The sequence below is a fragment of the Oryctolagus cuniculus genome, chromosome 14 (genome assembly GCF_964237555.1).
Source record: "Oryctolagus cuniculus chromosome 14, mOryCun1.1, whole genome shotgun sequence".
Taxonomy (NCBI): Eukaryota; Metazoa; Chordata; class Mammalia; order Lagomorpha; family Leporidae; genus Oryctolagus; species Oryctolagus cuniculus.
Window position 1 is genome coordinate 53,876,104 of NC_091445.1, and position 14,058 is coordinate 53,890,161.

The following is a 14,058-nucleotide window of genomic DNA, read 5'->3' on the forward strand; positions in this document are numbered from 1 at the left end:
CTGGTTCTGGCCTGGCTGCAACTTGGTTGTTTCAGCCCTTTGGAGGGTGAACCAGTGGTCGGAAGATCTTTGTCTCTCTCTATGTCTGACTGTCTGTCTCTCTCTCTCTGTCACTCTTTTAAATTAAAAAATAGATAAATAAGTAAATAAATCTTTTTAAAAGTCAAACTTTGAATCACTTATAGCTTGTATAGACTCAAAATATATATTAGTTTCTGGCTGGTCTACTCTTAGGTTCAGCCTTGAAAGGCATTGTTTTTTTGCATTAAGTATTCATGAAGGACAATCACTTTGACAATTGGGAACAGTTCACTTTTTTAACTTTAACATTTCATACTTCCAGATCCATATTTAGGAAATTTCTCCTGTGCAATTTATGTCTCACAATTTGTTAAAGCCCAGCAATAATTTCCTTTTACTAAGCAGTCAAAATTCTATTTTTCAATACAGAATGGGAACGTTCTGATATACCTATTAATAATAAATACATTGAATGATGACAAATGACCAAAATGAACCTGATAAACACTTAGCACAGAACAAAGCTATCTCTGTGTTCCAGAGGATGGCCTACAATAATGACAATATTTTTTGATCTCTCTTCATTGAATTTTAAACAATAAGTTAAAAAAGATCAGTGGTATAATTGTTTGCACGAATACCTTCTACAAAGACAGGGTTCAATCATACAGACACCAAACCGCTAGTGAAAATAGCACAAGAGAACTGAGATTGTAGAAACTGAACTCCGGCTTCCCTTTATTCCCCTCATTGTTAGCTTTTCATTTTTATATTTTATCATTAAAATGCATCACGAATCAAATCCCTTTATTTTTAATTCCTACTAAGAAAACTAAACTAATATGCAGGCACCAGACACAAACGATATGCAGAAATATCTCAAGATAGCTTTCCTTTTCCTTTATCTATTCCAGTTACTTCTTCAACTAACTCAGTAGAGTTCACATAAGCATTAGCTGTTGCCTTTCCTGTTACTTTTTCTTAAAATATATTTTCCATCACTTTGAACTATCAAAGTTTCATCCCTTTCAAAAGTGAATGTTGACTATATACAATGTAATTATATTTTCATTCAAAAAAGTGCCATTTTTCCAGGGGTTAGGGGTTAACGATATTGTTATAAGAAAATAATTTTGCTCTCTGTAATAAAAATCAAATAAATACCAGAGAAGTATTGTTATATATATTAATGCACTTAAACATGTATTCCAGTAGACTTTGGAATCATGTACATTATACTGAAGCATAACTGTACCCTTCACTAGCAAATTTTTTGTCTTTTTTGATTATTTGGAATAAATTCTATGTTTTAAAAGTGTCACCTTAAACTTCAAGGATATCCATTAACCATCACAATTAAACATGTCAACGGAGCAGCCATGTTGTCAGAATGCCCACTTAACTCACCAGAACACCTCAAACCCACCCTTTGCTGATCTTCTATAACCTCACATTTTAAGGGTTTTTTTTTTTCTATTTTTAAACAAGAGAAAGTAGACAGATACATGTTGGTAAATGCTAACTGTCCGTATTCACTTAGAGACAAAGCATATTCTCTGAGCCCAATAGACAGAGAAAGAAGGAAAAAAGCTAGAATTCTGTGCACTACTACACAAGTGCCTAGCACCCTCCAGCTTCCAGCAAAGCCAATGGAGAAGGTCTTCTTTCTTCCCATAGAGCACGGTGGTGTTGATTCCATACAGTTTTGTCAAGAAAAGAAGGGATAAAAAAATTTGGAACAGAAAAGGGGTAGATATTCTATATCTTCTTAAGGTAAATTCCTGCAATAAATTGAGAACCATGTTGTGTACAAAAGAGAACCTAAAAACAGGAGACTGAGCACTAGAGGGAAAAAATATAATAAGATTGTAACTTGCTCCCATGGACTGGAGATTTTTTTTTTTTAAGTGGGAATTCATCAATGTTTCCTGTTAGTCATCTTCTCCTTCATCCACCTTTTCTTCCCCTTCATCATCATCTTTTTCTTCACCTTCATCCTCATCCCCTTCTTCATCAATGTCTTCCAATCCTCCTCCTCCTCCTCTTCCTCTTCGTTTTATTCTCCTTCCCCTTTGTCAACAACCATATCAGGAACCAAGTAGTACTGTAACAGATTCTGTCAAATATCACCTTGAGTGACTTCTCTTAACTCATCTGCATCTGCATCAGAATGGTCAGTAAACCATGTAAAGAAACTTCTGGTTTCTCATGTTGCCTCTTCCTGCTGGCTTTGTTCTATGTTTCACTTGAACCTGTAATCAAATCCTTCCCTGATTTCCATTTCATTCCAGTGGACTTTGAATATGGATTACCACTCTCATTCAGAAAAAAAATTCTTTGGAGAAAACATGATTTTAAAATTTTTCATCAAAATATAAATCTATTCTGTAGCCTGATTTGATGTATTCTGTAGCTTCAACTCTGGTCAGGTAATGCAGAGTCTGCCCTCTCCCCCACCCAAAGCATTGCAGATACTTGTAGGTGGTAGATAAATATTGTTACCTAAAGTTGGAGATTTTGGCTATCAAGTCTGACCTCTTTTGAAAAAAAAAAAAATAGTTGATGGAGTTTTCTATATCTCTGTTCTACTTTCAAAATCTCCTTACTGACTAGTTCATTAAGTCTGTCTGTTTCACTTTGTACTTGATCAATATGTTCAATTGCTTCTTGTTCATTTTCTCCCTTCGACAAACCCTGAGAGGACCATGTGTCCACCGGACTTGGGCCAGGAGCAGGTCTTGGCTTCTGTGTTTGAAGCAGCAGTGAAGACTGGTGTTTAGAGACCATGCTTTGAAAAAATTCTGACCACCAGTATCAGGCATTAAGAAGCTCTGAGGTCTCACCAGCAAGTTTTTGTCATTACTTACTTTTTCAATTTGACACCAGTAAAAAGGAATTCTTCTAAAAAAATTGAACTTTAAATATGTTAAATAGAACATAGGTGTGAAATGAGGCACATGTTCTTTAAAACCTCATACAGCTATAATCAACCCTGTAACTTGGGAGAACCATGATTCCAAATGAAATGAAACAGAGCTGACTAAAGCTGCTAATTGTAACCGTAAGTTCATTTTGCAATTGGCAGATCTATTACATAAAACGTTTGATGAACAGATGCGAAGTAGGGGTGGGGGTGAGAATTAGTTCTCAAACTCTCCCCGAAAAAATTTCTTCATGATGCTTATCATAGCCTGTTTCTGCTCAGGGATATGGAATCCCAAATATTGATCAAAGATTAAGAAGCTGAATAATGTATCAACGATCTTTATACAGTTTAAAAGAAAGCTGAATAATTATTTTATTGACACTTGTGAAATTGTATCCTCAATAAATTATTAAATATTAGGGAGGATATATTGATACATATGATACAACAAGAATTTCATGGGAAATAAATTTGAGTTATCAGTTTATATTGATGGAAAAATTTGAAACACAGCTATATGAGAAATATTCAAAAAGTTTTTGGAAAACGTGTATTATAAGAAAACTATCCATGGATTTCTTAATATTTTGCACCTAGAAATGTCATCTTCCTTATTATTCCATTCTACAAACTTTTAAAAATACTGCTATGTGTAACTTTATTTTTAGACAATATGCAGACATCATCAAGGCATATAACCAGCACACATATCTAAATTTAAAAGTTAGAAAATAACCCAATAAAATATAGGCATATATGTAAATAGAGAATTCATCAAAGCCATATTTTAGGCCTGAGCCATGGCTCACTTGGCTAATCCTCCACCTGCGGCACCAGTACCCCGGGTTCTAGTTCCAGTTGGGGCGCTGGAATCTGTCCTGGTTGCTCCTCTTCCAATCCAGCTCTCTGCTGTGGCCCGGGGAGGCAGTGGAGGATGGCCCAAGTGCTTGGGCCCTGCACCTGCATGGGAGATCAGGAGGAAGCACCTGGCTCCTGGATTCGGATCGGCACAGCGCGCCAGCCGTGGCAGCCATCTGGGGGACTGAACCAACGAAAAAGGAAGACCTTTCTCTCTGTCTCTCTCTCACTGTCTAACTCTGCCTGTCAAAAAAAATATTTTGGTGGCACAAAACATGAAAAAATTTTATATCATTAGACATAGAATAAAGATTAAAAATATGATGATATTACACACCAAGTATAATAAGTAAAATTTTTAAAAGGCTGACTGTATAAACATTGGTGAGGATGTAGAATAATTGGAAACCTCATACATTCTGGTGTGAATTAAAAGGATACAACTACTCTGAAATATCTTGAATTTTCACAAATGCTAAACAAACATGTGCCATACAGATTAGCAAATCCCCTTCCAGCATTTTACTCAAGAAATAGGAAAAAAATAGAAATATAGCAAGAGAAATAGTGCTATACAGATATGTATATAGATATTTGCATTCAAATATGTATAAATATTTTATAAAAAGCAAGTATTGAAAATGATCTAAAATAACAGTAAGTCAATCAACAAGTATATCATGGTGCTTTTACACATTAGAATATTATTCAGCTACTAGAATGATGAATTATTCAGGTACATGATAACATGTAAGATATTTCAGGATAATTATGCTAAGTAAAATAAATAAGAAACGTGGACTATGTTTTTATATAAACGATTAAACACATCCATGTATGTAATATCCTAGAAAATCCTCAGGCTGGTGTTGTGGTGCATTGGGGAAGCATCCTCAGCTCATATGGGTGCCTGTTTGAGTCCTGGCTGCTCAGCTTCTGCCCTTGCTATCTATGTGGGAGACCTGGAAGATGGTCCTGGCTCCTGGATTCGGCCTGGCCCAGTCCTGGTTGTTGAAGCCTTTGGGAAGTGAACCAACAGACAGAGATCTCTCTTTCTCTCTCTCTGTAATGCTGACTTTCAGATAAATAAAAAAAGAAATCCTGAAAACAAAAATAAAAAGAAAATCCAATCTAACTTATATAGAAATAGAAGAATTAAGTGTTTGCTGTGTAGTGAGGCTGACTTCAGGGAAGGTTGATAAGGAGGTACTGTAAGGAGTACTAAGAAATGTTTTAGGTTATGGGCAATGTGCATTACCTTGATGGGGGTGATGTTTTCACAGATGTATGAGTATAACGAAGTTTATCAACTCATACACTTTAAATTTGCAGAGCTTATTGAAGCTTAACAAGACTTCAATAAAGTTATTTTAAAATCATATTAGAGGGACAGCACTGTGGTGCAGTGGCTTAAAGCTTCTGCCTGCACTGTCGGCATCCCGTATGGGCACCGGTTCAAGTCCAACTGCTGCTCCACTTCCGATCCAGCTCTCTGCTACAGCCTGGGAAAGCAGTAGAGGATGACCCAAGTCCTTGGACCCATTGAACTCATGTGGGAGACCCAGAAGAAGCTCCTGGCTCCTGGCTTCGGATTAGCACAGCTCCAGCCATTGAGGCCATTTGGGGAGTGATCAGAGGATGGAAGACCTTTCTCTCTGTCTCTCCCTCTCACTGTTTTTAACTCTACCTCTCAAATAAACGAATACAATATTTAAAAAATGATATTAGAAATAGAACATAGATTCCTAAGGTGATATATAATATGCCTATTGTTTATGGAATTTCTGTCTGTAATCGATGGAAAAGAAAATAGGCATTTGGAGTAATGAAGATGTCACATCTCATACCACAATACCTGCTCCTGCTCTTGACTCTAACTTCCTCCTGATGGGGACTCTGGGATGCAGTGGTCACAGTTCATGTAGTTGAGTCTCTGCCACAGCATGGAGAATTAGTGTGAGTTCCTGCTCCTGGCTTCAGGACAGGCCAACAGTGGTCATTTGTGGCAACTGGGGACTGAAATAGAGGATAGGGGCTCTTTTCTCAACCTCTCTCTCTCTCTCATTCTCTGTGTGTGTGTGTGTGTCTTTCTGTATCTCTCCATTTCCCTCTCTCAATTTGTTTATTTTGATTATTTTTAATTTGAAATTTAATTTAACCAAGAGGGACAATGAGACAAGAATCACATCCACAGTAAAGGGATTAGAATCACTGGAGCTATATAGGTCATCTTGTTTAAGAAGTCAGCTTTGTCACTGTTAGGCAAAACATTTAAATGGCCACTTCCTAAGTCTTCTCTCTCAAAATATATCATCATAGTATCTACCTTATAGCACAATAGTGCACAAATGAAATATGTCACTAAATATAAGTGATATATTTATAATTTGATTGCACAACTACTGCTAATTATAGACGGAGTAGATTTATTTTTTTTCTCTACATGACTGTAAATAGAGAAGGTACTTACTTTATTAAATTGTTCATGGCATCTGGATCATATGCTGTGATCTGCCCAATGATGCTACCCTCTTTCACATCTTCATCGACTTCTAGCAAGTATGAGCGTTTACTGAACACAGGAGGCTCATCTATATCTTCCACTGATATCTTGACCATGGCTGTGTCTTTGAAAGGTCCCAATTGTAAGAATCGTGGATCAGGGTGAGTGTTACTTGCATCCACTCTTAAAGTGTATAACTTTTTTTTTTCAAAATCTAAATTCTGAAGATAAATAAAATATGAAAATTAGCATATTTAGAAAATATAATAATGAAAGATAATTTTAAAATTTAATAACCAGATCTCAATTATATCAATAATTATGGCAAAGTAATTCACCCATTTATTGATTCATATTTATATAAAATAAAGAATAAATCTTTCCTACCTATTATTTATAGAGAATTAACTATATATAACACTGCATTCATTAAGATTGATTCCCATTTTTGATGTACTTCATTTATTTTAGTCAGAAGTGAATTAAAATTATATAATGGATCTTTATATTACATATTGTCATTATTATTAGAATTATACATAGTTAAAATAAGAACAAGATATAAAGGATTTAGTATAAAATATTTCATTAAGTGTTTATTGAAGGCAAGGAATAAATGAAATAAATGAAACCAGGGCCATATAAAATAATCAGTACAAAGCTCAATTATTTCATGTCAACTTTCTGAGTGTTCTCCCACAATGCATTAAAATAAAGAAAAACATAAAGTACAAAGCATCTTTGTGTCTCATTTATTTGAATAGACCCTCACACCTACAATTTAGTATTTTGAAAAGTACTTGAAATAATTATGATGGCAAAGTGCTTATATTTTCTTCCTTGGAACAATACAAAGTACCTTTGAGTTTTTCTGATTATAGTTTGATTGTTTTCTCCTTTAAGCACAAATAGCTGAGATTTAATATGACTTTATAAGTGCTAATGATGAAGATGCTTAAACTATTTGAAACAAAAACACAATTAGTACTAGTTATTAGAAAGACAGACATCAGGCAAGTGATAGGAAAAATAAATCCCAGGTCTTCTTCCCTTTACTATAAACAGAAATAAACTGTAGAGAACTCAATTTAAAATTGAAGACAGCCAAAAGAAACCTGTTTGACAGTTATAATCCCTTCCTGTGTATCCTTGTCAGTGATGACATCAAACATGTCTGCTCCTTCTCCTTCAGCTATGCTATATTCCACCTCAGCATTTTCTCCCACGTCAGGGTCATTGGCTTTTATCCTTCCAAGATGGGTTCCGGGAGGGGCAGACTCAGGAGAATGAAATTGATATGTACCTGTAAATTAAATCAGGGCCAGGTTGACATTTCATCTTTAGATAACAAGATCTTTTCATTTCCACTGCCTGTCTTATTTAAATTAATTTTAAATGGGTAGATTTTTTTCATCATATAGAATTGCAAGCTGTCAAAAATTATATTTATTGGATTGAAAAAGTATGTGTAAAGGCAGAGCACTCTCATTTTGTAAGTGAGAAATATAAGTCCCACAAAGATGAAGCGAATGCTTTTCCCAAGGTTATTTAGGTAATAGAGGGGAGGCTGATATTAGAATCCAGAACTTTTGACTTACAGGGCCATGTATATCTAGGTCTTTCAAAATTTTCATTACACATTTCACATGATTTCAAGTAGGTAAAAACATGAATTATTCATTTGTTTTGTTTCATGACTAGGAAAATAATTCCACAGACAGCAATATCTCTTTGCTTGCTTGTTTGCTTTACTCTTCATGCCATTAAGTAGGATTTGGATATTCCTGTTATTTGGAGGGTCAGCCAGTCATTATATTGCATTCTACTGTTCCTGGAAGCATTTCACGGTGTTAACTCTAATCAAGGAACCATAGGACAAACATACCAAGAAAGTTCCAGTTGGAAATACTTTAAATATATTATTATGTACTGAAAACTCAGTATGATCAAAAATTGTCTGTGCTAATGCATTTAATCTTCACAAAGGTTTGCTATGGACTAATTTAGCTTATTATCTTCAGAGTTGGGGCTCCTGAATTTATCCTTAAGACTTGGGAGAACAGGAATACAAAACTGACAAAATCTATTCTCCTTCCATTTATGTAAGAGTTAAGATGAAGCAATAAATCCAAATGCTTGGTTGAGAATTCTCACCCTGGTAAGTTGGTTATATTCTCTTAAATTTGATGTCTTTATCTCTAAAATAAGGATGATAAGGATGGTAATGATAGCAATTAACTTCTAGTGTTTATTATGAAGATTACATGAGATTATGTCTGTAATAAGTTTAGCCCAGGGTCTAGTGCTTTGCCTTTTTCTATTGCTATTATAATTTAAAAAATTTCATTAAGATTATAATAATCCTAGAAACAGAGAATGGTGAGACATTGGAAATTCATCAAATCATACTCTATATAAGAGTTTACATTTAAGACATACAAATGAAGAGTTAAAATTTTTGTTATTTGAGCTTACAATCCATGTTTCAGAAAACTTATTGTAAAATTTATCGCATGGATACATCTACCTATTGAAGCTGATTCACAGAATATTTTATATTTGCTGGCCAGGGAATATGTTTTACTCTATGGAAATCAGTAGTACTAATTTACATTTGAACACTTAACCAAACATCTCAAGCTAGACTCCTTTACACATTTATTCACTGCAAAAGCAAACACCTTCAGCACAGAGCTGAATCTGCATTGTAGAACTTCATGGAATGCAAAGCATTGTTGGTTGAAATGGTGACAACAGAAACGGTTTTAATAGATTTAATCTTCATAGCTGGATAACATAGATACTGCCAAACTTAAAAACTGTCATTAAAGATACCATCACAAACAAGATAAATCCTAAGAAAATGCAAAAATTCTGGCAATGCAACCAACTTGTATTATCTTCGATACACTCTCGGAATTGTTTAAAGAGTCTGTTTTAGAATCAATAGTACAAGGGGTTATAGTGCCACTGTACAAAAAATAATGTTGAGCCAAGACAAGTAACTGCCATAGTTTGAATGCAAGTGGCTAGAATTTGGAGTACCCTGTACTAACCAGCAAAGAGATTAGGAGGAAATGAGTAAAATGCTTACAGTGAATGCCAGGAAATATAATCTGGAAAAGTTTCCAACTTTTCAAAAGCTAAGAAAGGGTGATTAGGTTGTCAAACAAATGTTTTTTTTTTTTTTTTTTTTTTTTTTTCCTCCCACTACCCACTCAAAATAATGATGAAACATTTATCATTGCTTTCAAGTTGCAGAAAATTGTGATTTTTTTTATCTGGAGGGAAAGGTTGTGGATTTGCCTTTATGCATAAACTAATTACGAAACTAAGCAAATAAATATCAGCGTAGCAGTGTGTTTGGCAATCTTTTCAAGGAGATCACAGCAACCTTCCTTACTCTGGGGAAAACGAGGAGGATTGTTGTTCACATCCGTCAGGGTGATATTCACTGTGGTAGTTCCAGAAAGGCCTCCCATCTGGCCACCCATGTCTTTGGCCTGTATAACCACCTGGTACTGCTCCCGATTTTCTCTGCTCATATCTGGTAATGCAGTTTTTATTACGCCTTTTGAAAAAGGTGAACAAATGTTTAGCTGTTAGTTTACAGAATTTTAAAATTAAGCCAGGCAAGATCTATTTTACAGAAATAAATCAACAACTGTATACAATTTTTGTATACTTAAATAAATTTTCAATCCATAACAAAACTAACATAATTCATAGAATAGAATAAAATCTACCATGGACTGTTGTTTACGGAATGCTTTGATAAATCAGTTTAATTATTTAAATTAAAGAGAGGCAGAGAGAGAGAGGTCTTCCATCTGCTGGCTCACTCCCCAGATGGCCGCTGAGCCAATCTGAAGCCAGAAGCCAGTAGCTTCCTCCAGGTCTCCCAAGCGAGCTCAGGGGCCCAAAGACTTGGGCCATCTTCCACTGCTTTCCCAGGCCACAGCAGAGAGCTGCATCGGAAGTGGAGCAGCCGGGTCTCGAACCGGCACCCGTATGGGATGCCGGCGCCTCAGGCCAGGGCTTTAACCTGCTGCACCACAGCGTCAACGCCTACTTATTCTTTTGATTAACAAAACTAACACCAGCCAGAAAATTGTAGTCAAATAATCTTGAATATTTTTTAAGTGATTCCTAAGCTCAGAGTAATTTTCAATACGATAGAATATACTGAATCTGTAAAAATTTGTATTTCTCATCCTTCTTACATTTAACCCAAATGTGTTATAAGTTAAAGAACTAAGTACAAATTACTTATGCAAATAATGGAGAATTGCTTTTGTTTCGAGGGATAATTACAAGAAACCATTAGAAACTTGGAATTTTATGGGTGGATTTTAAAATATGGAAACATTTCTAATTTGTGCATGCAAATGTTGCATAATGAAGAATAGAACAAAAATTAAATGTTGTTACCTGATTCTGGGTCCACTGAAAAATATGGCTGCCCTTGCAGTATGCTATAGACCACTTTGGCACTATTTCCGTAGTTTGCGTCATCTGCATCCGTTGCAGTCACTTGTATAACGGATGTGCCTACATAAAGCCCCCACCGAAAACACAGATTATGCCTATTGATATGCTACATTATAATGATTATTTTCTGCAATTTGAAAATCCGCATTATCCTGAAGATAAGGAAGTATATAATTTTGTGTCATAGGCAACACTGCAATTTAATACTACATTCAATATAATTTTATAACACTTAAATTATTTTATTTTTATAAGTCATAATCTTTCAAAAGATGAAAGTGACTTAAAGGACCTAGTTTCAGGAAATAAGCATAAGGGAATATAATGATAGAATTTTTATTATATTTCTACTGGATCTCTGTAAATATTCATAGCATAATTCTAAAGTCACTGTTAATTGAAGCTTATCATACCTCCCCTTGGGCAAAATGAGCTTGTAGGATATTTTCTAATACACCAAAGTTAATTTTTCAAAATTTATATTTTGGCTTTTACATAGAATTTGAAATTCTTGAGAACAGGACAAATTCAATATTGCCCTCTCTGTAACACATCACATATATTAATCGTTCATAAGCTTCTCCAAATGAGTTGTCATGGATGTTCCACATTTTTTGTGTGTATGCTTGCATATATTATGAAAATTAACATATTAAACATTAAATTAACACTAACATCTAAGTTCCTGTTGATATGTTTTAATATTAACCCATGAATTTACCAACAGTCTTTTTGTTTTCTTGAAATTAGCACAACATGAGAAATTGAGCTCTTCCTCTTGAGTCACTGTTTCCTTAGCAGAATGGGAATGTATGAGAAAGGTCTCATGTGTTACCGGAAATGCTGTCTACTCACTTACTCTGTCCCAAGTCTAATTTATCACTTAAAAATGATCAAACCAAAAGTAATAAAGTGATTTTCACCACAGTAATGCTAGAACTACAACCAGAGTGGCTTTTCTGATTTATTCTTAATTTCTTATTTTTTATAACCCTTATGTGAATAGGTGTTAGTCAAAATATGAACAGTGTTCATCTTTGTTTATCATTGAAATGTAAATACTTAAACATTATAAAAACACTAAAAGTATTTAGCTCATGAATTTTATGACATTTCTTGGGTTACCAGTGCTATTTTTCTTTTTTAAATGAGTATAATTTTAACTTTGGGAACAAGAAGAACAATGTTCTACATTTTTTGACACTTTTTAATATTTTTGTCCTAAAATGTAAGCTTTAATTATTTGCAATATGTGTTCTTTGAACTTATGTAAAATTACTAAACTTAAAAAAAAGGAAGTTAACATAAAGAATATAAATGGACTCTATAATATTTCTAAAACTTTAAAAGTACTCATTTGAAAGTAGTTTCTCTACCTGTCAAAATTAGAATACTTAGAGATGCTGTTAAACACCATTAATGTCAAAAAAATCTAAAAGCATTATATAATTATTAAAGATAAGAAAGATTTAGATCATGCAATGTAACCCAGCAATACCAGTTGGTCTCACATGTATGTTTACACAGAACAGGAAAATTTAAATCAATTTAGGTGTTTTCACTAGAAGACATAAGTTTCTTAATTAAAAAAGGTTCATTTGTGTCTTCAGGTCTTACCTGCAAACATGGAAATTTATTATGAATATTTGACATTTGAAATGTATAAATTTCAAATACAAATGACCCAAAATATAGACCTTTTATCTATTTATCAATCTATCTAGGTATAGGTATTAATATAATAAAATATAATGAAGTATTAGCATATAAAATTGCTCAGGCATTAAGCAAGTTACTGATTTAAAACAATTTCTGTTTGTTAAACACATGTACTATTGGGGTTGAGAATTAAAAATTTTACTCTTATTTAAGAGACAAGACACAATAATGTTGGAAACAAAACAGAAAGTTACCAAATGCTTTTAGTTTTCTCTCTCTCCTTCCTGTTTATTTTGTATTGGGGATTTGCTCATGTAAGGATTAGGCCTACTACATGGTGGAAGACCAGACTCAATCTGTGAGTTTAGATAAACAAACAAAAATAAATAAATAAAAAATAAGAATAGTTTGGGTTCTATCCTACTATATGTCCTAAGGTGGTCTTTTGGGGCCATAAAGAAAAGAGATTAAATTTATTTTTATCTGCCTCAATGTGTGAATATGGTGATAAAAACCATATAACATGAAGGAGGAAATTATTCTTACAGCCCAGTTAACTGTAAAGAGCACAATATTTATAGAAAACTGTGAAGCTATAGACCCGTAGTTCATTGGGTGTAATTTTTTTTTGTTTTTTTTTTGTTTGTTTGTTTGTTTGTTTTTGCTGTGAAATGTAACAGCAATGGTAAGGGTCATGTCTGGTTTTGTTTAAATTTTATTCCAAAAACTCATCAGAGTGTTCAGCACAAAGACATACTGAGAACTAACGTTACAGGGTGCTTAGACTAGCAGGTTCTCAGTTCTTGATAGGTGTTACTTTTTCCTAATAATACATATTGGAAGTAGGCCTTGGGACACATAATAATTTCTAATGACAATATATCCAGTAAATGACAAAGCAGAGCTTAGATCTAGCCAGTCTGGATAAGGACAGTCATTCAAATGCTTTACCATATGACCTACCTGTCTGGTGTTTTGTATATGATTAGATGCCTTATTGAATCGAAAAGCAGTAAACCTTTACAAAAGGGCTCCAATTTGGTTATGACATACTTGTTGGCTTGAGTTACTTTTGTGATATGTAGAAATACTAGACATGATTTCCAGACAGGTAGTCAAAGTATCAGAAGGAGAACTAGATGAGTTTTTAAGGTGCAATTAGGGTAAATATCCAGTTATTTAGAAAGGATGCATCAAAAACTGTCAAACTGATGTGAAATGAACTAAGAATGCATGCAAAGGTGGAACATTTGTAGAAAACTTAAATCAATAGTATAATGACCACAAAATGTTAAATATGAAATGCTGGGGCCTGCCTCTAAGATTTCAAGCAAACTGTATACCATTTTCTTTAATTCTGTTTTTTTAATTTATTTATTTATTTTTTGTTTGACAGGCAGAGTGGACAGTGAGAGAGAGAGAGACAGAGAGAAAGGTCTTCCTTTTCCGTTGGTTCACCCCCCAATGGCTGCTGCGGCAGGTGCACCTCACTGATCCGAAGCCAGGAGTCAGGTGCTTCTCCTGGTCTCCCATGCGGGTGCAGGGTCCAAGGACTTGGGCCATCCTCCACTGCACTCCCGGGCCACAGCAGAGAGCTGGA

The 14,058-nt window shown here is 34.4% G+C and overlaps 1 protein-coding gene across 1 annotated transcript in view; it reads right to left on the reverse strand.

Annotated features, from left to right (window-relative positions):
• The window catches only part of CDH9 (cadherin 9), a 148,987-nt gene that overhangs the window by 19,348 nt on the left and 115,581 nt on the right, over window positions 1–14,058 (reverse strand). Inside the window, exons 4-7 of the mRNA XM_002714092.5 lie at window positions 10,740–10,859; window positions 9,712–9,879; window positions 7,424–7,611; window positions 6,276–6,529 (exon numbers count right to left, since the gene is read on the reverse strand). Coding sequence (XP_002714138.2) covers window positions 6,276–6,529; window positions 7,424–7,611; window positions 9,712–9,879; window positions 10,740–10,859 — 730 coding nt within the window. The remainder of the gene's footprint in view (window positions 1–6,275; window positions 6,530–7,423; window positions 7,612–9,711; window positions 9,880–10,739; window positions 10,860–14,058) is intronic.